This window comes from Paralichthys olivaceus, chromosome 2 (assembly GCF_024713975.1).
Source record: "Paralichthys olivaceus isolate ysfri-2021 chromosome 2, ASM2471397v2, whole genome shotgun sequence".
NCBI classification, from domain to species: Eukaryota; Metazoa; Chordata; class Actinopteri; order Pleuronectiformes; family Paralichthyidae; genus Paralichthys; species Paralichthys olivaceus.
In genome coordinates, this window is record NC_091094.1 from 28,582,181 (window position 1) to 28,604,395 (window position 22,215).

The following is a 22,215-nucleotide window of genomic DNA, read 5'->3' on the forward strand; positions in this document are numbered from 1 at the left end:
GCAGTTGTGATAGTTCCCCAGTCTGATTCCTCACAGAGCTGCTGTCAAATGATCCAATATCAACCACAGTGAGCTTGCTTCAACATTACTGGAGAATGTTATAGATAAAAATATTCTTGAGACTGCTGTGGTTCAGACTCCTGAACTTAAACTTTGCTGCTTAAAGGAAAGACCATATTTTACACATCATCTAAATCTTGTCCTTTTGTTTTTTATGTCTCTGTTCATAGTAGAATAACATAAAATTATGTTAATTACTTCAATTTTCATCAGTGAGGACACTGTCGAGTACTCTGTAGTCACTACTGCATTATCAGAGGAGTATACAGTAGTTATTACTGAATTGTTACCTGACTTTTCAGTAGTTATTAATACAGTAGCACATGAGTACTCTGTGGTTATTTCTACAATCAAATAAATATTAAGTTGTTTGACTGCATTATCACAAAAGTACTCCTTAGTCATTAAAGCATTAGTACTTGGTAGCCGTTTCTACACATCACACAATCAGCAGTTATTATTTATATGATCAAATGAATACTTTGCAGTGATTTGAATATTATCACATGCAAACTTAGTAGTTATTACTGTATTATCACATTGAGTGCTCAGCAGTTAGTACTGCATCATTACTCAGTAGTAAGCAAAGCATTGTCATATGAATACTAGGTAGTCATTATTATCATACAAGTACTTCATAGTCATTACTGTATTATCAAATATACATATATATGTGCCAAAAACTCAAAAAAACTGCAACAGTACATATACACACACAAATGAAAACTATACTATTTTTCTTATGCAGGTACCTTTTTAAATGAATAGCAAAAGTTATTTTGTGAAGTCAAGCATTATGCTGGAGACACTCAATCATTTATCTAAAAAAACGTATCTGCTTTGGAATTGCGGTGTCCTTTTGAGGTTTTGCCATCTATGTATCTATAGGTGTCATTACCCTTCTAGTTTCTTTACAGTTGACTCTATTCAAGACCCCACTGTGTTATGGCCTTATAATTTACAATCTAGCTATAGACATGGACACAGTGATATTCAGACATGTTACCCAATTACATTACACAGTATGAATTCTCCTTTTACAGCCACAATAATACAATGACAAAATGGCCAATAAGAACCTCCTTCAATGCTGGAACATTCAACACCTATTGGCCAGTTCCTGTCTGCAGCCCTGGTAACCGTTACCATGGCCACTGCAGGAGGAAGCTGTATGAGATTACAGCTTCCTCAATGGGGGTCAGAGTTCACAGTTCAGATGAACTGCAGCAGAGACAGCTGTCTGCTACTGATAATCCATAATACTATGAATCAGTCCATGACTAAATATTGGTAAATAGAAGTTGAATGGGAATATGCACAGCTGGGGAGTAAACTGTAGGTCAGTGGTGTTGTCTCACTGGGTTTATTTACTCCTTCAGATTTGTCTTAAACAGAAAGCCTGTGGTTGGCAAAGACACATCAATATACTGCAGCACAAGGGTACCATGCTCTCCCAAGAATGCTTACTGTTAAACACACACAGGAAAGCATGCCATTGGCATAGCTGGTGGAGTGTAACATGAATCCTTTATTAAACTGCTCTACATTCCCTGCCTTATTTTAAATACCATATTTGACATTATTTCCTCTTTCCTGGCTACAACAGGGAATCATGAGACAAGTCCAGTCCATCTGTACTTATAAGTGTTTTGCTAAGAGTCATGATACAGTAACACTGTAGATGTGCTGCAAATCCAATAAGGCCTCATACCTTAACAACATGAAACCAGAGGAGCGCTCTGTGAGTGCAAACGTCTGCCAAGGCTAATGCAATATCTCCCCATTCCAAAGCAGTGTTTCACATTAATAATCCAGACTGTAGAGGTCCACCATTTTCTAATTTAACCTGCCAAAGACTCTGAATGAACCAAGATTTTTTTTTACACTTAATGATAATATAGGAGATCTCTTACTTGGTGATTTTCTCCATTGCTGCCTTGTGTAGCTGTGTGCAGCACTATTTGCAGCCTTGTCGCAAGTTCAATTGCACGTTTGGGCTATTGTCCATATCATATAGTATTTTTATTGTCCATTTCTGTTACCATGGAAATGATTACCATAACTGCAACAGTCATGTCAGCTTTGATCAGATGGTTCAGCGTTATACTCGTTTACCACAGAGCAAACATGATTTCCTTTCTTGCATGATGTGTTTTTTAAGAGATGAGGAAAAGAGTGAAAATGACTCCAACAAGATTAAATTCAGGAAGAAGCGTGCTGGAAATCATTCACAATGGTTTATGGTTGTTCCTTCACTTTTACATAGAGATGTACATGTACAACGTTCCCTTCTTTTCCTTTTTTTTTTGCTCCAATTCAAATGATTTTGGCACAATTCATTTCGTATCTGGTCGGCTTGTGTCCAGACTTCAGACTCTTATGAAGATTTCCTGAAATGTAAGGGGAGAAAATGAATGGGACATTTATTTCTGGAACCAGAGCCATTCCAAGAGAGGGTGGTCACTGTTACACTCTAAACTGTTATTTGCTTACACATTTAATTTGAACATATAACATGTTTCACTGGATTAAAGATAAAGCCTTGTCCTATATTTGTAATATAACAACAAAACAAATGTTGGAAAATGTTGGAAATAGCCAATTTGTATTAACCCTATGACAAATAAGATTAAAAAGTTACTATTACTCAATTCCTGTACAGTATAGTGAAAATCAGTAGACGGCGCAAGTCACCTATAGCTTGTTGGCCTGAAACAGCCTGCTGATGTGATTTTTGCTTTGTAAACTTGTTCTGTCAGGAGACATGATGAGAGCCTGTAAAGGTGACAGTGTTCTTTATAATCATTCAGCCCCTCTGAGGACTTAAGGCTTAAATCTTTAGAGTATATGTCACCGTGATATGGATTTTAAATGTTTCCCACAAACTATTTTGTTTCATATTGGGTTGAATTTCTCTTGGTAGTAGCCCAAGAATGGTGTGGGCCAACTGTTCCAAAGCTTGGTTCAGAGGAGACCAGTTCATTAGGTTTGACCTGCTCATTTGACCCACTCACCGACAAGTTGACTGCAGCACTGTCTCCAATTATTTATGCTAGTTTGATACAAATCTAGCTGGCACTGGAATGTACTGGCTGCAGGAAAGAGGACTATTCTAAACACAGACCAAAGCCATTACCTTCTCCCACATTCAGATTTAAAATTTTGCCAAACTAAAATTGGTTCATATCAAAGTAAGCATGCGCAACCTTAGTGCATGTAGTGATTGTATACAGTGTACACTGTGTTGAAATTGTTGAGTACTACAAACCCACGTATATAATTGATTTGGCTGTTACTGACACCAGCTGTCATACAGAGTCACTGCCAACACCGACCCCAAAGAATGCTTAAGAGACCAATTAGGGGAGAGTCAGATGTTAGCTTTAGCGTGGATAATACACCTGCTGCCTGTTCACTTTAAATTTTTCTTAAAATACACACGTTTTCTTTGCCATTTCTCTTAATAGTTATTTTACATTTTGATCTAAATACTTTTATCATCTCAAGATTATGTCCTACTTCTGCTCCTTCTATCTACTCATTCAGAAATCTCTGTCTTTCTGTAGGCATAGTTCAGAATACAGATCATCATACCTGCTTCACACACCCAGCATGTGCATCACTCACCATCAGTCTTTTGTTACTCAATTATTGTTGTCTTGAGAAATACTGGAAACTGGTTTGTGGCCCCCCAGTCATTGTGATCAAAGGTATGTATGTGCGTACAACTTTTGTCCTGTGTTTTTGTTCAGTCCTTTTCCTTTTCTGACACAGCCGATTGAAAGCAGACAAAGTTGAACACCCCCTTCACTTTCCATTACATAGCTTACCACAGTCTGTCAAGCTGGTGACATTACTGTGTCCTGCATTCCTGGGCTCATACCTGCTGTCTGTTTGGCTAAAATAGACATGCTTTTTTATTTAAGTTAGTTGTTTTAGATTTTTTTATCATCTCAACAAATGACAACAAGACAACAGCATTTGCACGACAACTGCAACATGAGCTGATCCTCCAGTTTTGGGGTTCTTCGTACTGAGTCAAGCTTCAATGAACTTTACATAAAAACAAGTAAACAGCTCTGCAGCAGTGGTGGTGGTGTGGCTTCAGGGTTCTGAGGACTGCAGCTCCTTTGTGTGTGTGAACATTTCATTAGTGCTTGATTGCTGCAGTTTGAATAAAAAAATCTCTCAATTCTTTCTAACTTAGTAAAATCGGAACATGCACACATGACACACATACTGGGTTGGACTGGATTTTTTGATTCGATGACCTATCGTGACTAAAGACCCTTAAATCTAGTTAAAATTACAGAGGAGTCAAGAAAACACTTGACACGAATCAGCACTTAAGTTTTCATAACTAAGTAATCTAATGTCTTTACATTTAAACCACAAATAGAAACTGCTATTGCCAGTTTGCCAAAATATAAATAAATATAGGGCCATAGACGTAATCCACAGGCTAACCCATTGAATCCATGGCAAGATTACACTGCCCATTCATAAAAATGCTATTTGTAATAATTATCACTGGGTATTCTGTCGTATTTTAGCTCATTGTTTCTGCCCAACACTATGTCAATGCGATGACCAAAAACAGAAGAACTTTTACATCATCTTTTCTTACAAAATCTAGTCAACAGGATTTTTACTATAAGTTAGCATGAATATCATGTGACAGAAATCACATGACTTCATGGGGGTGATGGCACAGAAGGGGTTGGGGCAAATGTCAATCAGAAGCCCCTCCTCTTGGAATTTCATGTCAACGTCAATGGCATAAGATTAATACATATACACCTAACATTTTTGTTGTCCCAGTTTATCAAACATGATTGATAATGTGGGGCAGCATGCTTTGGGTAATCTGGGACAGCCCTTTAAGTTCTCTTAATGGGGAAATCTGCCTTTAGACACTGAAGTAAAACAAGATAAACTGAAGACATGTAGGATTTGATCTGCAGTTGTCAAACAGGAGTTGATGGTAAATACAGTCTGTCCCTCTCTGTTTAAACTGATCTGGTTGGTTAAGTAGCACATAATCAGATAGCTCTCTGTCTGTCCTGTGGTCTGCAGCCATTGGTTTCATGTGGACATGTGAAGAAGACAATGGGCTGATCGATGATGATGTTTCTCTCTGAAGTTTGTTCCCTGAGTAGCCCCAATAGAATGGAGATTTACAGAATGATTAATCTGCTATTGTTAGTGTTGCTTGCTGTTGATTGAACTTTAATTAAAAAACATTTAAATGCAAAACACCTTTAATAAAATGTTTTAAATTAATATAATAGTTTAATTTGAGATAGGGTTCTTTATGAAAAAAAGAAAAAGACTTTGACATTTCAATATGAATTGCTATGAACAATGAACATTTTGTTATTTATTAAGTAATTTTTTCATATTCTTTTTTTAAAATAGTGGTTATATTGAACTTGGGATGCATAAAGCACGGTGACTTTTTGGCACAAATAACACTAAAATATTAGTCATGTCTCCTCTGAGTATGATATCTCCATTCTTTCTGGTGTGCATGGTGAGAAAACATTTGAAGGATTACAGAAAGATATATGTTGAACTGATGTGTAAAACACATATTAGAATAAGTCAAAAATGCATAAAATGTCCCAGATTAATCAAATTAATCCTATGCTACCTCATCTATGTTTGACTAGAGAGAGGCATTTTACAATATCATTGTCCCTGACTATAAGTTTAAATGTAAACTTTATCTTATTAGTTAAATGCATATCCACACATAAATCTGAACATTTTTCTCATGGATTTCAACTCTCTCTGCTCTCATTCAGCTGTGCCAGAAAATGACTCTACTTCTCCTGCACAATGAGAAACACTTTGAAAAAACAGTATCCGTTTTTTCTCGATACAACCATGATTGAGTTACAGAAGACAGATGATTGATGGTAATCCCAGAGGTGATGTCCAGATTTCAGCTCTCTCTAGTTTTATGAACATTTCTTGGAGACTAAATGCAAGTCTAGTGCTCCAGTGTTGTGTTTTCTAATGTGGTTATTTCACACGTCAAAGAAAAGCAGTTTTATCGATTTTACATCTTCTACTGAGAGCCATCTTGTGCTCTGCCTTCCTGAAATGTCTGAAAATCTAAAATTCTAATTATCTACACAGACAGCGGTGCAGTGTGTCAGTGGAGTGTCTGAAGACCAGTCGCTACGGCTGCCATCTGGAGCTCGAAAAAACCAAGATAACACTGCTGTGTATGTGTGGTCTGTGTGATGTGTGTGTGTCAGTGTGTGAGCATATGTGTCCCTCAGTGCATATGTATTTGTGTGTGTGTGTGTGTGTGTGTCTCATGTCTCTCTCAGTGGGTGCTATCTATCTGCCAGTAATTGCTCCAGCCAGTGAAGCTGCTGGAGTGGAGCTGGATCTGGCTCACACACAGCTGAGATCACAGCCTGAAAGCAGTGGGGTATTTTAGGAGCAAATTAATTTAGTCAACTTTGACTTAGCCAGTAAAGTAGTCTTGGATTTTACTTTTATTTAAAATCAGTACATCCTAAGGAAAAGGTGATTGTTTATGAGAACCATCTAGTCAAGTGCGTTTTAAGAAATGTTTCAAATACATTTTGATGACTTCTTAGTTCTTGAAAAGAGTCCCTTAGAATTTTAGGAATACAGAATTAGTCACAGCATTGATGTATTAAACTATATATAACACCTCAATGGTTTTAACAACATGTATAAGAGCTTCCTGAAACACAACTCATTAACTGTCACTAAGACGATTTAGATTGAGACTTGCTATCAATCTTACAGTGTTACACGGTTGATTCTTCTTCTTCTTCTTCATCTTTCGGCTGCTCCTGAAAATTGTGGACATTCAGTTTCTCATCTCATGGGTATGTAATATTGAATCAGTATCATTTCAGTTTCAGGTATGATTTCTGTTTTGAGTATTGTGATGTTAAACTTAGTGTTGGTATATCAGAGTAAAACTTGTAGTATTGTGACAACACTACAGTATATTATTGTGTCACAGAACATTTATAATTTTTGTACAATTTTAATGGTTAATGTAATCATGCAGGTATTATTACCAAAGCACAAACTGATATATATATATATTTTTTAACTGATTGCTCATCCTTGTTTGGAGTTAGTGTGACGATTCAGCCTTAGTATTTGATCAGTTTTGAGACTTTGAGTTACCAGGAAAAATATTATCCACAAAAACACAAGTACATTATTACAGGCACACATATGACCTACATCATAAGATTCCAATGAAACATGAGCACACACACACACACACACTCACAGACATTTGTATTGACAGTAACCATTTCTCCCACTTGAAAATGCTTGATCTCCCTGGTTATGACATAACATCCAACGGACACGTAATCCTAGATTACACTCTGCACAGCCGTCCGACCAAGGATTGAGAAAGTGCTCATCACTCACAAACAAGGCTTTTACATGAATACAGTGCAGTGACACAGGCCTCCAGAAGTCACACAACAGATACACACACCGGTGTCTCTTCCCCTCTGCCCTGATTATTTGAAAGTAATGCCCACATGCAAATCCGCACTTTGTTAGAATCCTTTCTATTAAGAATGTATGGAAGCTGTATTCAGACAGCATTCAAACACAACACCCACCCATCATTAGCACATGATCAGTTGCTAACTGACATTCTGTCAAAAAGTTGAACTGTCCCCTCACCACCCAATACTTGTCGCTGTCTGAAAACACTACAGCTCCCATTCGATGGCAATAAATGTACCTTTTCTGTTCAGCACTGATGTCGCAGACAGTGTGGAGAGCTTTTGATTTGGAGAGATGTCACTAATCTAGCACTAAGGGATCAGGGATTATTCCAAGGAGTCATCAGTAAATAGAGACAGACAGCACGGACATGTGTCAGTTTTCTGCTCTGTGAACGACTGACCATCATGCTTCATGGTCTAAAGTCACTTTATCTAAAGTACTTTAGCAGATGCATTCTCCTGTGCACCTTGGCTTTAATTATTGCTTGATAGTGTTTGTCTCTACATGGCCTGCATGTTATCCGAGAGCCATAGTCTTATTTTCGACTGTGTTGTGTTGACCTCAATCTATGATGCAATGTGATTTCAGTCAAACCCATCATGTTTGACAGTGTTCTAGGAACAGGTGGAATGTAGACGGGGCACCCCCTCTATTTTATGTGTTGAAGTTTTTTCACTAATCACAGGGAGTACACACATTTGCAATCTCAGTTGGCTTAATGAAGCCATGTCAAATTATTGTAGAGGGCCTGTTATGAAGGGGGGGGGGGGGGGTCTTGTTTGATGGAAAAAGGCATATTTTTACGGTAATGAGTAAGTTTGAAGTGCATGCACTCATGAGTGGATGCTAATTAGAAAAATTCTCAATGTTCAAACGGTTGGAGTAGAATTTGATCTGAATTTGTTTGGATCTGACATCAACTGTAGTGCTTATTGACATCATTTGTGTCTATAAATTACATTCTCAATACAGAATATGTACAGCAGTGATTGTTTGTGTGCTGAATGTAATGGCCTGGAAGGCTAATCATTTCATTCATTGCATTGTTCATGACCTCACAGGTGAAAGCTTGTGGAGAAGTTGCTGTCGACAGTCTGAAAGGCCAAGGACTCTTCATACTAATTGCCCTGTGGCACTACAAAGATGAGTTTCATATTAGACTCACAATAGATTGGAAAGATATGGTGACTCACGCTCAATCTAATTACAACTAATTCAGTGCTTCATGTGAGTGGATGCGTCATAGGGACCCCATACATTGAAGCATGTGGTGTATGTTCATGTGTGTGCTGTGTAGGTGTGTGTTTGTATATGAACACAGCTGGCCATCTGACAAGGCTTTCATCATTATCATTATCATTATTAGCAGCCTACATGGTGTCCTCCTGAATTTTGCAGCCACTATCTGCTCCTATAACAATAGCACACATACTCTCACACACAAATACGACGTGAACCTTGTGGTGGCATATTTCAAAAAGGTTATCCTTTCTTTAACCGCCTGCTATTGTGTTGCCAGACACACCGACAGTGACAGAACTGAGAACTTTTTAGTGTCGGGGGGATCTGTTTACGGCTTGATTTCAGGAATATCTTTGTTGTTTCAGGTGTGGTTTTAATGGTTTGAGGCTTGTCTGTGCCCTCAGGAGGAAACCCCTTTCTGCACAGCAGGCAGTGAGACGAGTGGGCAGGGACCAAACAATGGTAAAGATTAAACACACTAATCATTATTATTATTGTTTTTCAAAGTATATTGCGATAATATGATTATTGTGAACTTTTTAGGACACAATTATTTAGTGACAATCTGATATTGTGACAACCCTACCTCAAAATCTTCACATAAGTTGTTTAGAATTAGCATTAAGTGGCCCTCATGTATTTTACCTTACGCTTTACCTTATAAGATAATATTGAAATAACAGTTGTAAACATGCTGACTGACTGATCAATAGATCCGTCTGTCCCGTCTGTCCTGCAAACCGGTCAGATTTGTCACTGTACTAACGTTGGTGTTATAACGTCTATCACACTTTTATCCGACCTGGGAGAGTGATCCCTCACATGTGTCTCCCTCTGGGGTTTCTATAATTTTGTCTACTGTTAATAGGAATTTTTTTGTAGTTGTTTGATAGATCTTAAAAGAAAACAAATTATTGTGATTTTGAAAGTCAACAATCGCATGAATCATTTGCTATGCATGATATCAACAGTGTCTCTAATCTCTTTCTACAGCATACAGGCGTCTGAATGTGTGTGTTCAGACACATAAAGACGAGTGCGGGAGGAGAACATAAAGCACTGAAGGTTGAAATAGTAAAGAAAGCTTTCTACCCTTGTTACACTGAAACTTTTGCACTTGCATGAAAGTAAGAAAAGTGGAATTACCTCCTGTGCTTGTCTCATCTATACAGTTTTGGTTCAATCTCATGGCTTATATCCACATGCACAGGAAGACGTTTCCAATAACATATAGAAAACTAGAGGGACACTCTGAGAGTGCATAGCTCCACAAAGGCTAATGCCCCATCTCACCATGTCAAAGCAGTGTTTAATATATAAATAAATTAGACTGTGGCAGCAAGAGTCTAAAACAACAACATTTTCATATTAAAAATGTATTGCACCTGTAGCCAATAAGATAGGTTCAGTGGGAGTCCAATGTACAAATGCCATGACCACTAGACACTGTTCTATGAGGCAGGCTGCTCACCATAGTAGAGGGGGAAGAGGAAGTGACCCTGCTGAACTTATTATCATCATAGATTACTTTTAAATCATTTAAACCTCAGGTTACACACCTCTTATAAACACACAAGAGATCTTGAACTTGGTGTTTTGCCTTGTTGCTGCATTTTGCCTACAGCCCGATTTGCTCTGTTTTCCCTCAAACTACAGTCCATAAAGTTGTGAGGCTGCAAGTAGCATATAATGCAGTTCTCTCTCTCACACAAGAATTTCTCTTTTATTCTCCAGTCTGTGTAACTGTCATTTCAGAATCTGATGTGCATGAGAGCACAATTCCTGTACGTGCACATGCACGCCCAGTACGTCATAGATTGAAGTAATTCTGTGGGAAAACATAGCAAAAAAGTAACATTTGATCCTGGATCCATCAGTTTATTCAGATCTACTCCAAAATCTTATTGATCTTCTTTGGGCCTGGTTCCACCTTCCCACAAAGTTTCATGGAAATCAGTTCAGCAGTTTTTGTTTAATTTGCTGACTAACAAACACTGTTGAAAGGGTAACCTCCTTGGCAGAGGTAATAACTGTGGGTAAAGAATAGAATATAGTGGGGCATTGAGCAGCTACAGAGCCAGATTCTTCCCCCGGGAGTCCATGGTGACAATAACAAGGTAATTGTAAACAGTAACAGCTAAAAGTGAGTGAATATTGGACTCACATGCATCAACACAAATGTAACTCTAAAGGCTGTTCTGTGTCTGCTAGATGTGCAAATTGGAAACAGTCACAATAATAAACCTAATTAGGTGCCAGTGTTGTGTTCATCGTTGCTGGCCTACCTACTTCTGCCAAGTACAAATGTTTGAAACTAAGTCTTCATTAAACCGGTTTGAACATTAAAGAAACTGGCTTCATCTCTTTTCAGCCCACATCATCTCAAGCCCAGTGCAGTACCACCCACTTCCCAGCTGACTGGCAAATGTGTTTGAGAAGACTTTCTCTAGACTTCCATTCTCTGTCTACCTCACCATCTTCTCTTGTAAAACAGAGAATAGTGATAGTTTTGTGAATGGCTTGTATTCAAGAACAATTCCCTCCTCTCTTTAAAGGTTGCTTGAATTGATGATGAAATATTTATGTCCTTCTCTCCATTCTAAGATCACAATCTGTCTGTTTTGTTAGTGAATCAAAGACATACAAGCACTAATCCAATATTGTAAGTCATTAGTATTATGAACTGTTGTACAGTATTTACACTGGATGGGGTTTTCTCTTCTCACTTGTACCTGTGTCAACATACTCCACCTCCCAACCTTACGTTGCATCTTGTTTTCTGTCAAAACACCTATAATAACATCCTGATATCCTTAAGAAATGCATCCTTATTGAGTGAATTCAATTTACATCCACTGAAAACTATCTGAGATAATGCAGGAAGTAATGTTCCCTTTAATTCGTAAGGTTGAATTTAAGGGTGTGTATGTAATGGCTGGAGTAATGGATAAACATGTTGTACACCAGATCAGAGTTTCAGTTCTGTTATAAACCCACAATTACATTGTATTAACTCTAATTGTACTACCCTCAACCAAGCATTCTGGATGGTGAATGCCATGCCTTCAACAGTTTTTTAATCATCATTTCACATTTGCCTTCTGCAGAAATATATTGAGGAAAGCTGGGCTGTCTGTTGTCGGGCATGAGAATTACAGAAATGAAGTTGCTATGCAAATATACATCAGTTGTTTCAATGATGCCATTGCTTTAGTACAGCATGTATTATTGTTTAATTATTATATATTTTATATTATCAGATTATTGATGCATTAACAACTTAATAATGAGTTAATGTTGAAGCGGCTCGAAGTGAAGATACTTTTTCCTACTTTATATACTGTTGGATAGCTGAATATATAAATGCATCATATACTGTATATATCAAAATTGTTCAGGTATAATGTTTGACTAAATGTCTAATCTAATGTTGAAATATGAAATCAGAATTAAGTTTTACTCACCAAGGTTATACATATATGTTTATGGGACTCTATGGCAAGTGGCTGTAAACAACAAATATGTTAATACAATCATGAATGAGGATGTTATGGAGAGCCCCTCGCTGCACATGAAACCATCATCCATTTCCCTGTGGGGGAGAGTCTCATGGAGACAATGAAGAGGATACAGTGTAGCATGATGGCACCAAAATAACATGATGACACATACAGACAAAAACAAGACCTTTAGTCAGCACTGTAGGGGTGTTGTGCTCTCACCAGTGCCCTTTCTGTGCAAAAGATTAAATTAATATGAAGATGAGCTTAACCTGATAGTAAACACTGTACAAGTCAGGCACTGTTTGCCCCATTTCAGCAGCTACCAGGGTCAGGAGAAACTACCTGTGACTCACAAAATAGCAAAACGACATCGTATTAAAATAAAACTAAAATGGTACTCAATAGATTGCATACCTACACCAAGGCCCAACAATCCCATTATGAACGCACCTTTAAATTTACTAGATGCAGATATTTAATCAGATCTGCACCAAATTGCACTCAGTGAAATTCTGCTAACAAACAAACAAACTGAAGAAAACATTAGCTCCGTGGCAGAGGTTAATACAAAAGAAATACTGTGCCAGATCTTTTGTAAAGGCCTTTCAGATACAAAATAACAACAATAGCACCATTGACTGGGGCGTGCTGTGTCTTGCTTAATGTTTCTTCAATCTCACCAATTTCCACTGACACCCAATTCCATCCTAATGTTTTCAAAAATGTTCAGAATTTTAGCAAAAGATGCAAACTAAGAACTATTTTGCTTTGAGATCACACAGGCTGCGATACCCATCAACGTGTATAGACCTATAAGTATCCAGAGTGATTACTGCATTATTATACAACCAGACTATATCTGACTCTTACCCATCCAGGTCATGGTATCTTCAGGAGCTACATATATTCACTGTGTACACATGTACAATTATGTGAGTACCTAGTTGTCAATACTAAATTTGATTTGATTTGCTACTCTTAAGGGGCTTTTCAATCATGTTTTCTATTCTCTATTTCCGGTTTTGCTTTGATATATTTTCCTTAGTGTGTCTGTTGTTTTTTCCATACTGCTTTTGCTTGTTTTCCTACCTTTGTGTTCAACACCGTGAAGTGTTTCACCTGTGTCCAATTATCCCTGCTTCCTGTGTGAATTTAGTCTTCATGCTCCAAGTCTTCTTTGTCAGTTCATCTGTTAAGTTCCTTCACTGTAAAATTGTGCAAATATTGGCACAGTGAAGACCATTTAATGAGAAATAACAAGGCTACTTTCCAGTTTGTAGATAGGTAGGTAGATGAAAACAGGAAATCCAACTCAAAAACACAAGAACAAACCTGAGAAAACTAAACAGCAACACAAACACACAGCATGTCTTAACATGGCTGCCAGTCCTCGTCTGCAGTCCCAATCAATCCCTTTGAAATATCCACACAGTGTGACTGAAAGGTAGACTGCTCCTTCTCCTCCTTCTGGTAAACCACTTGCCATAGTCTACTCTTACTTTCCCAGTTACCGGATCACCCACCTCCTCATTGTCATCAATGGCTATTCTTGGATTCTTCTGCACGCCCCTTTCTGGCCTCGATGCACTCTAGCCCTGCACTGGTCCAACCATAGGGTTCAGATTAAGATGGAGGCAGGGCGAGCTCTGACACTCCTGCTTTGGACCTCAATCAATTAATCAAATTTGATTTGTATAGCCCATATTCACAAATTCCAATTTGTCTCATAGGGATTAGCAGGATGCCACATCCTCTGTCCTTAACCCTCAACAAGAGTAAGGAAAAACTACCACAAAAAGCCCAGGACAGACCGAAGTGCAGCAGATGTGGCATGTAGATCAACAAAATAACAAAATGTACAACATTGTCATAGCTGTAGTGATAGGAGTTATTACTACTCTAGACCACAGCATCACTGCCAATTTCTTACATCAGCAAACTGCACTACTCTCTGGGGCCCAAAAAAGAATTCTGTCTATGGAATGCCATTGGAAAAGAGACTCTTGACAGGTCACCTCTAACTGCAAGCTCAGTCAATTATTACTCCTTTTTGACATTTTTGAGATGTTTTTCCTAATTAAAATTATACCTTCTTATTTGTTAGTGGACGGTACTGACGAAGCAAAGGGGCCATTGACATGAAACAAAGGTCAAACTGGGGGATGATGAAGTAATGTGGTGTGGATCACAACTGTGCAGCTGTCAGGACACCCCAACCACAATTATTTGTTCTATAAATTTATTTTTTATTTACGCAATTTGTTGTGGTGAAAACCAAGTTCCACTCGTGGTCCAAAAGTCCAAGAATTCTGTTGAATAAAAAGCAGGAGAAGTCAACTTAAAAGCAGCAAAGTTTTATTGTCGACAAAAAACCCCAGAGCATTCAGTAGCGAGCCTGAGCTGCACCAGAAAAACTCTGACTAACAGTGGTGATGTTCCGCTTTATCTATCCTTAGGGCCACGCCTGTTACTTATCTGACTGGTCTATCATTACATCTATCATTTATGGTCTGACGTCGTGACCTAAGCTTATTGGTTATTGTGGATTGTCGACATCGTGAACTTCCCTCCTGGAAAGTATCCAAGCACCGGGGTTACTTTGGTACGTTGGACTTGAGTTTACCCCTGGAAAGCCTCCAAACACTTGGGTTGCTTTGGATGGCCTTAGAACTGGGACTTTCCCTCTATCTTGCCCTGCCTTGCAATTACATGTCTCTTTTTCCTTTACACAGTTTTTCTTACTCTTGACACCATTATATTCTGTCCAAACCGTTTACTATTTTTTTTTAAAGATATTTCTCTCTGATTTGACACCATTATATTCTGTCCAAATCGTTTACAATTTAAAAAAAAAAGATATTTGTCTCTGATTTGACACCATTATGTTTCCTTTTTGTCAGATTGCCTTTTTTTAAAAGATTATTATTTTTTTATTATTTTATTATTATTTATTTTTTTAAGACATACACATCATACTGCTGGAAACACACTGAGTATATTGTTTGATTCGTCATTGTTGTGTTAAACTTGTTGTAATCATCAGTACATTATGTTTCTCTTTACCTTCAACATACAATAGATTATAGTGCAGATTGTGCAGATTAAAGGTATATAGTGACATTCATCTTGTGACATTGTATAGTGACCAAAAATTACATTACATATGAAGGCAGGAACAAGGAAGCAAACCAGAGTTCAACAAAATGTTTTTGATTTGTGTTCTTGGAGGGCGTTTTTCATTTTGGCGCTGATCTTCTACCCTATTCTTTTCGGAACCACACACACTCGGATCTTGTCTGCCGGGGGTCTATGTAAGTGGGTCAACACATGCCAGCTGACCCTCAATCACTGCACTGCTCCTGAACAGGATCGGACGTGGGTCAGACTCCACTCCGCTTTGGTGAACTATCGTTCCAAGTAGTAAGAGTAGTAATTGTGTTTTTTCTCTCCTTATTGACACAAACAGCTTTTGTAACCTGATTCCCATCCATTAACCGGAGAAGAGGAGAACTGCATGGTGTCTATGTGTCTGTCAACTTGTTATAATGTTTTTCTGGGCCGTTTTTCTGCTCCTGTACTGAATTTCTAGCTTCTACTTGAAAAATCTCTCGTTAAACTTGATGTTGGAATCAGACAACAGGTTTTTAGTGGGACTTAGTAGGGACTTCACTATTTTTTCTTTATTTTTAAGTGTGCACATTTTACAGTTTCTGCTGAAACTGGCTTAATTGTTGATTTAATTTTACAGCAGAATTAATACAAAGTTGTTTGAGTTAACTCAACATAATCAATTTTCTTTCTTTTCAGTAAGTGGCTGACAGACAGTGATGATTCCCTGTAAAACTATAAACACAGGTATGTTTCTAGAAAGGTGTTTTGCTTTTGCCCCTTGTGAAAGAAGAGCGGTTTCACGTGAGGTTTTTTGTCTGAACCCGTGCTTAGTAAGGGCATCCATGTGTTAAGTGCAGTGTTGAAGCCTCTAGGGCAGAGGTCACTATTAGGCGGACTATGATCCAGGTCTGGAACCAGTGACCGTCCTCTTCATAACCACATCTATAACCAATAAATAATTGAAAACTGTCAAATTTTGACAGTGTTTCTATTTCATAGGTTTGTTTGTCTTTATGGCACCATTAGTGGCCCAGGAAACTCATAGACCAATTGCATCTCACCACTGAGCTGCATTGTATTCTATACAACTGTAATGTCCACTAAACCAGTTCAATCCAGCGTGATGTGTCCTGTCGCATCTTATGTTTTTGTGATCAATCTTAGTTTGAAGAGCAGAACAAGTCCCACGAAAATTGGGGTTTGATACAAGAGGAAAAGAGAGGAAGAGAAAAGCAGTAGTTAAAGATGTAACCACAACTGAGACATTATTTAGCTACTTTGAAGCTATTTATCCTTGTCTTTGCACAATTTTGTGTCCATTATTCCAAATAACATGAAGAGTTGGCCCTCTTGTGTTCAATCACAATCATAGGAGAGAAGGTATTTTTGTCAATGTTTCAGTCTTAATAAATATGAACTCGGAGCATTAACAGGACAAAAGTTGTAATGCACAACAACAAACAACTGAGGAGGTTTGCCTTGCATCTAGTTTTGTGAAATATTTTGTTCAAAGATAAAGTATGAACCTATGCATATACTCTATGTGTCACTCAGCTAACATGCTACTGTTGACTAAATGTGCCGTTGAACCTTGGATTTTTGACAGTCTGTTTGAAGTCTACTACAAATCTTTCAATGTAATACAGCAAATCTGCTAGACAGAGCTACTGTATGTGGAAATGGTGTATTGGACTGAGTGCTGTCTGTGAGTGTAGCTCATTGAATCACTGGTGCAGACACAATGACAGTCTGCAGTTGCTCTTGCTTTCAGGTTACTTAGACTGATGTAGGCTAAACTCAAACTTTGATTGTAACAATTTCCAATGGCACATTTGTCTGATCACATTTATGATGTGACAAGTAACATACAGACACTGCACATCACACAGTGTACAAACTAATTTTTTATGAGTATGTTGACACCATCCTCACTGCAGTTCCAGTACAGACCAGTGGTGTTTTGCAGACACATTTGCAATCCAACAACAAGAATGTGTCTGTGTCACAACAAAGTCATAGAGTCTCTGAAATATAACAGACAATAACTGACAACACAACCTAGGTAATATATTGGACTGTTAACCCTATAAAGCAGTTTTCCCATAAGACCCTTACATCACCACTGATCGACACACAATGACACGGTGAGTGGTGTAGAGAAGCTATTTCTCACGTGCTGGCTTGAGACAAGCAGGAGGGGGAAACATCAATGATGCGTCTACGCCCAGAGGCAATTCTCATATGTAAGAGCTACTACAATGGGTGGGAACAAAATGAATGTGCATACTCTCTCTCTCTCTCTCTCTCTCTCTCTCTCTCTCTCTCTCTCTCTCTCTCTCCCTCTTTTAGCCTGCCTGTTCAGTTTGGATCAACACATCACGTTGCTCCTGAAACCCTTTTCACCTTTTAGCAGCTTCTGATTCTATCTTTTTGATTTCGTCATTACAAGATGCTGGGTGCAGGGACAAAAGAAAATATTTTCATTCGGAAAACGACTGCCTGTGGAGTCGACATTTGCACTTGTGAAGTTACCGCCATAGAGGCTTTCTGTGCAGCATCATCCTCCATCCTGTCTATTAACCACCTTCTCTAATAAAAGTATTGGATCGCCGTGCGGTGTGCTGAGCATTTAGAAGCCTGTGAGCTGTAGATTCGACTCTAACTATGAGGCTGAGTAAACTAAATAGTGTTTTCTTGCTCGACCAAGAGCCAACATGGTGCGACTCCGGAAGCAACAGTTGGTGTCATGTATCCTGGACGAGCCTAGTAGGAGTGAAAGGTGTATTTAAATCACAGCTTCGAAGTTAGGTTTGGGGTTTTCTGCTTTTTAACAATGATCTTACCTTCTGCTGCCTCCTTGCCATGTCAGTAGGTTGCTTTGCGTTAAACGGATAAGCGATGCAGCGCATCACAAACACATAGAGCTGGAGTCTCTTTTTCCTTTCCTCCTCTTCCCTCTGCATCTTCTCCAGGTCCTCCTTCTCCTTTTCGCTGCCGACTGACGGGCTGGGGCTGGAGGGTCGACCACCGCCGCTCCCGCGGCCCCGCGGCTGGAGCCCTCCTCCACCGTGGCCGTCGGCAGCTCGCCCCGGTGACAGTCGGGCTCCTCCGTGGCTTTTCGGGGCCGACACCTCTTTGCGTTCCACCTCCAGTACCTCATCCCCTTCCTCCTCGCTGGAAGACGGGTCCAACATGATGCCGAGGCTGTTGAAGTGTGGAGTAGACCTACCTGCAGTAAAAGTACAACTGTAAAAGTAGAAAAAAAATACCGATCAGCTGCAGAGACGAGCACAGAGGGAGGGATCCGACTGAAGCTGCTGTGGAGACGCACAACCTGACTGATGAGCGACTGTTGCTCCTGAAGGGAAACACTGTCTCCAGACGAGTCGGTCTCGGCAAGACAAACGCAAGTGACGGTGTGGAGTTGGGATCGTGATTTCCAGACCTTTCAACTCTGCCAGTCAGCGGAACAGAGGAGGGATTAACCATGGGAGCAGATCCGAAGGGGGAGGGGTCGCAGCGGGGACTGATGATGATGTGTTGATGCTCTGCTGCCTGCGGGAGGAAGAGGCAGGGCCGGGAGCTGACCGCGGTGCTGAAACCCGATCCCCGGCTGCTCTGGGATCAGTTCGATCAGTCTGCGAGCACAAGAGATGAACAGCCACCTGATGAGCCAGTTGAGTCAGAGGAGGTCACATCTTTACAGCAGCAGCCTGGATTCACAAGAAAAGCTTCATTTCATCAAACCATTGATGACTAAATGTTCAAAACATGAACATGATTGATATGTTAACAATAGGGTTCTATTTACTATCCCTATGGATTTTTGAGAGACTGCAGCTGGTTCTTAATAAGAGCTTATGATTTACATTTTATAACATATGTACATATAAACAGTATATTCAGCTGTATATCTCTCCCCATATTTCTCTCCTTCATAGAATACAAATACAATGGTAGTATAAAATTAGAACATTATAGTTAAAGACACATTTCAACTGGCATTTCAAAATTGTAATGGTTGGAGCATTCCTAAGATCATCAGGCAGTTGGTTCCAGAGCTGTGCTGCATAGTAACTAAAAGCTGCTCTGGTTTAGTTTTTACCCCGGGTATCGCTAGCAGACCACTCCCCACTGATTACCCAGGTCTCACATGGGTTCAACTGGACAAACGTGTCTGTTATGTATTTGAGAGCAGCTCCATTAAGAGATTTCAAAATCAGCAGTAAAACTTTAAAATCAATCCTCTGGCTTACTAGCAGCCAGTGTAGAGATTAATGAACAGGGGTGATGTGGGCAGTCTCTTTTGATTTGGATAAAACTCTTGCAACTGACTTTGCGATGTGTAAGTGCATGATTGTCTACTGTTAAAAAGTCCACTGTAGCCGTACATTTTACTGGAGATAAAAGCACAAATCAAGTGCTGCTTTATCATGAAGTCCCTGGCTATGTTGTTAGGTGATAACATGCTGTTTTTGAGATTACTTTAATGTGAGTGCTAGGGTTAAAGTTAACCCTAGCAGGGCTAACCCTTTCACTCTATAATTTTACAAGGCATCAACTTTACTCTTTACTGTAAAGTGCTCTGAGCTAATGAACCACGTGCTTTGATATTTAATAAACATTTATTTGAAGAATATCAATATCAATTTACCATATGAATGTAGTTAGCGCAATGGTTGTAGGCTAGCTAATTATTATAAAAATCTTAAAATTATGATTTAACATAAGTAATCAAGATTTTTTTTATGTGTATATTAACACCTGATATTTTCAGTTATCTATGATATGGATGATGAAGGGGCTGTGTGTTATTCCTTAGCCTAATTCATTTTGTCACAAATGTATATATATGTACATATGGTCAACCAGTGATAACACCTGTCATAACACAACAGAAAACATTAACTTCTGTGTAAAATTTCAGAATAATTGTGTGTTAAACAAATACAAAGTTTCTCATCTCAAAGGTTTTGCTAAGTAACGTCTCACTGCATCTTGGATGGGTTCATATCAGTTCCTCATTCCCAACCCTACAATTTTTGAGCCCTTTGTGGCAGTCTTTGTCTGATTGTCTGCTTTTGTACACAGTGTTGTCCTCTTATCTCCTTTGTGACTCCTGTCGTCTGTTCCTGTTTGCCTGCCACCCTTTCCATTCATTTTCTTGGTTAACCACCCATCTGCCTCTAAGCCTTGTTTTCTTCAGTATGCTAAATCTTAACTGTATCATTGTGTCTCTGCATTTGGATCCTTTTCCAGTGTTTCATCAATTGTGACCAGATGACCAGAGGCTCTGCTTTATATGGGACTCTGGACAAAAATGCACACATAGCTTTTTTGTTGTGAATTGTAAATTGGATTATAAACATGGTCAAAGAAAATGTCCTGTGGCTGGACCTGTTTTCAGCAAACATTGTACACAGAGTGTAAAATCTGGAAAGAAAATTGTGTTGATGTCATGTTGTTTGCTTCTTGCAGACAACATGACATCATGAAGACAAACTGAATGGCCCCAATAATTTGCAATTGTGTGCAGCTCCATCAATGCCCAAAGTCACTGCAACTATTTACTAATTGTATCAAATTCTAAGAAAATTCTCAACTTTATCAAAGCTACACACAATTTAAAAAAAAGTAATTGTCATCTTTACAATTAACTAACTTTCTGTTGTGGTACAAACACAACACAAACATTAGCAATCAACATACTGCATGGCATCACAGTCTGCTATACATCAGAGAGAATCATTTATAACACTTGTTTTCTGAAATCAGTCATTATTTTGAATTTTGCACAGGGTCATTGTCTGCTGACACACATTTGCAATCTAACAACAAGAATATTATATGAAGACGTCAACACTTTTCCAATCCCTTATTTACTGAAACATATACATTTATAAATAATGTTACTAAAACTAAAAAATAATACAATCCCATATTGTTAATCTAGTTCAAATTGCTTTGCACCATCATTCGTACTCTAGTCTGGATTGAGCCACAACAACATCACAAAGGATTTTTTTCCTCGGCCAGGATACAGACGAACTGTACCATGTAATGTCTAATCCAGCCTTGAATGGACACATCCCCTTGGTCCATGGAAATCAAGATGTTCTGTATTGTGTACAGGTTTCTGTTACAAACCTTACACCAGAATGTGGAGAAAAAATCCTTTAAAATGGGAAAAATAAGTAAAAACGGTCTGTGAATGTGGGCTGGTCATTGGACCACGTGCAATCCAGAGCCACCCAATAGAAACTAGCATTATCCAGATGAAAATGTGTTGGGGCTGAGTTGAGTAAACCACAGTGTCAAACTGTCATGTTGATGAAGGATCCCTTGATTGCAGCACTTAGTCACTTTGCTTCTTCTCTGGCAAGGAACCTACAACGTTGTGAAGTAAAATCTATATAAGTAAAACAAGGATACAGTAAATACAGTTATGCAACAACACAATAGGCCCACTACATTAACTATACTACAATCTCCATCAATCATGTTGATGCCGTTGAACTTTAAATCTGTTCTCCTCTCTCTTTCAGCTGTCTTTTCAAGGATTTGATGCAAATGGCATTTGTTCTACTGCTCTACCACTAATAATAATTATAATATACTGAGCTACACTGCTGAGACATTCTTAAATCTTATATCTTAAATCTTGAAAAATCTACATCTTAAAAGATGTAAAAATTGCTACCAACTCAGGAGTAAATGATTCATCCTATCATGACAAATATTTCTCTGTATAATTCTCTGCATAATTCCC

The 22,215-nt window shown here is 38.7% G+C and overlaps 1 protein-coding gene across 16 annotated transcripts in view; it reads right to left on the reverse strand.

The window, feature by feature from the left end:
• The window catches only part of cadpsa (Ca2+-dependent activator protein for secretion a), a 159,830-nt gene extending 140,917 nt beyond the window's left edge, over positions 1 to 18,913 (reverse strand). For 15 of the 16 annotated variants that reach the window (XM_069514032.1, XM_069514022.1, XM_069514040.1 and 12 more), the window contains exons 1-2: positions 18,778 to 18,905; positions 18,290 to 18,692 (exon numbers count right to left, since the gene is read on the reverse strand). In XM_069514032.1, the coding sequence (XP_069370133.1) occupies positions 18,290 to 18,640 (351 nt within the window). In that variant the 5' untranslated portion in view covers positions 18,641 to 18,692; positions 18,778 to 18,905. Of the gene's footprint in view, positions 1 to 18,289; positions 18,693 to 18,777 lie in introns of all 16 variants that reach the window. The other variant, XM_069513966.1, reaches the window with a different exon arrangement.
• Positions 18,914 to 22,215: the final 3,302 nt, after the last annotated feature.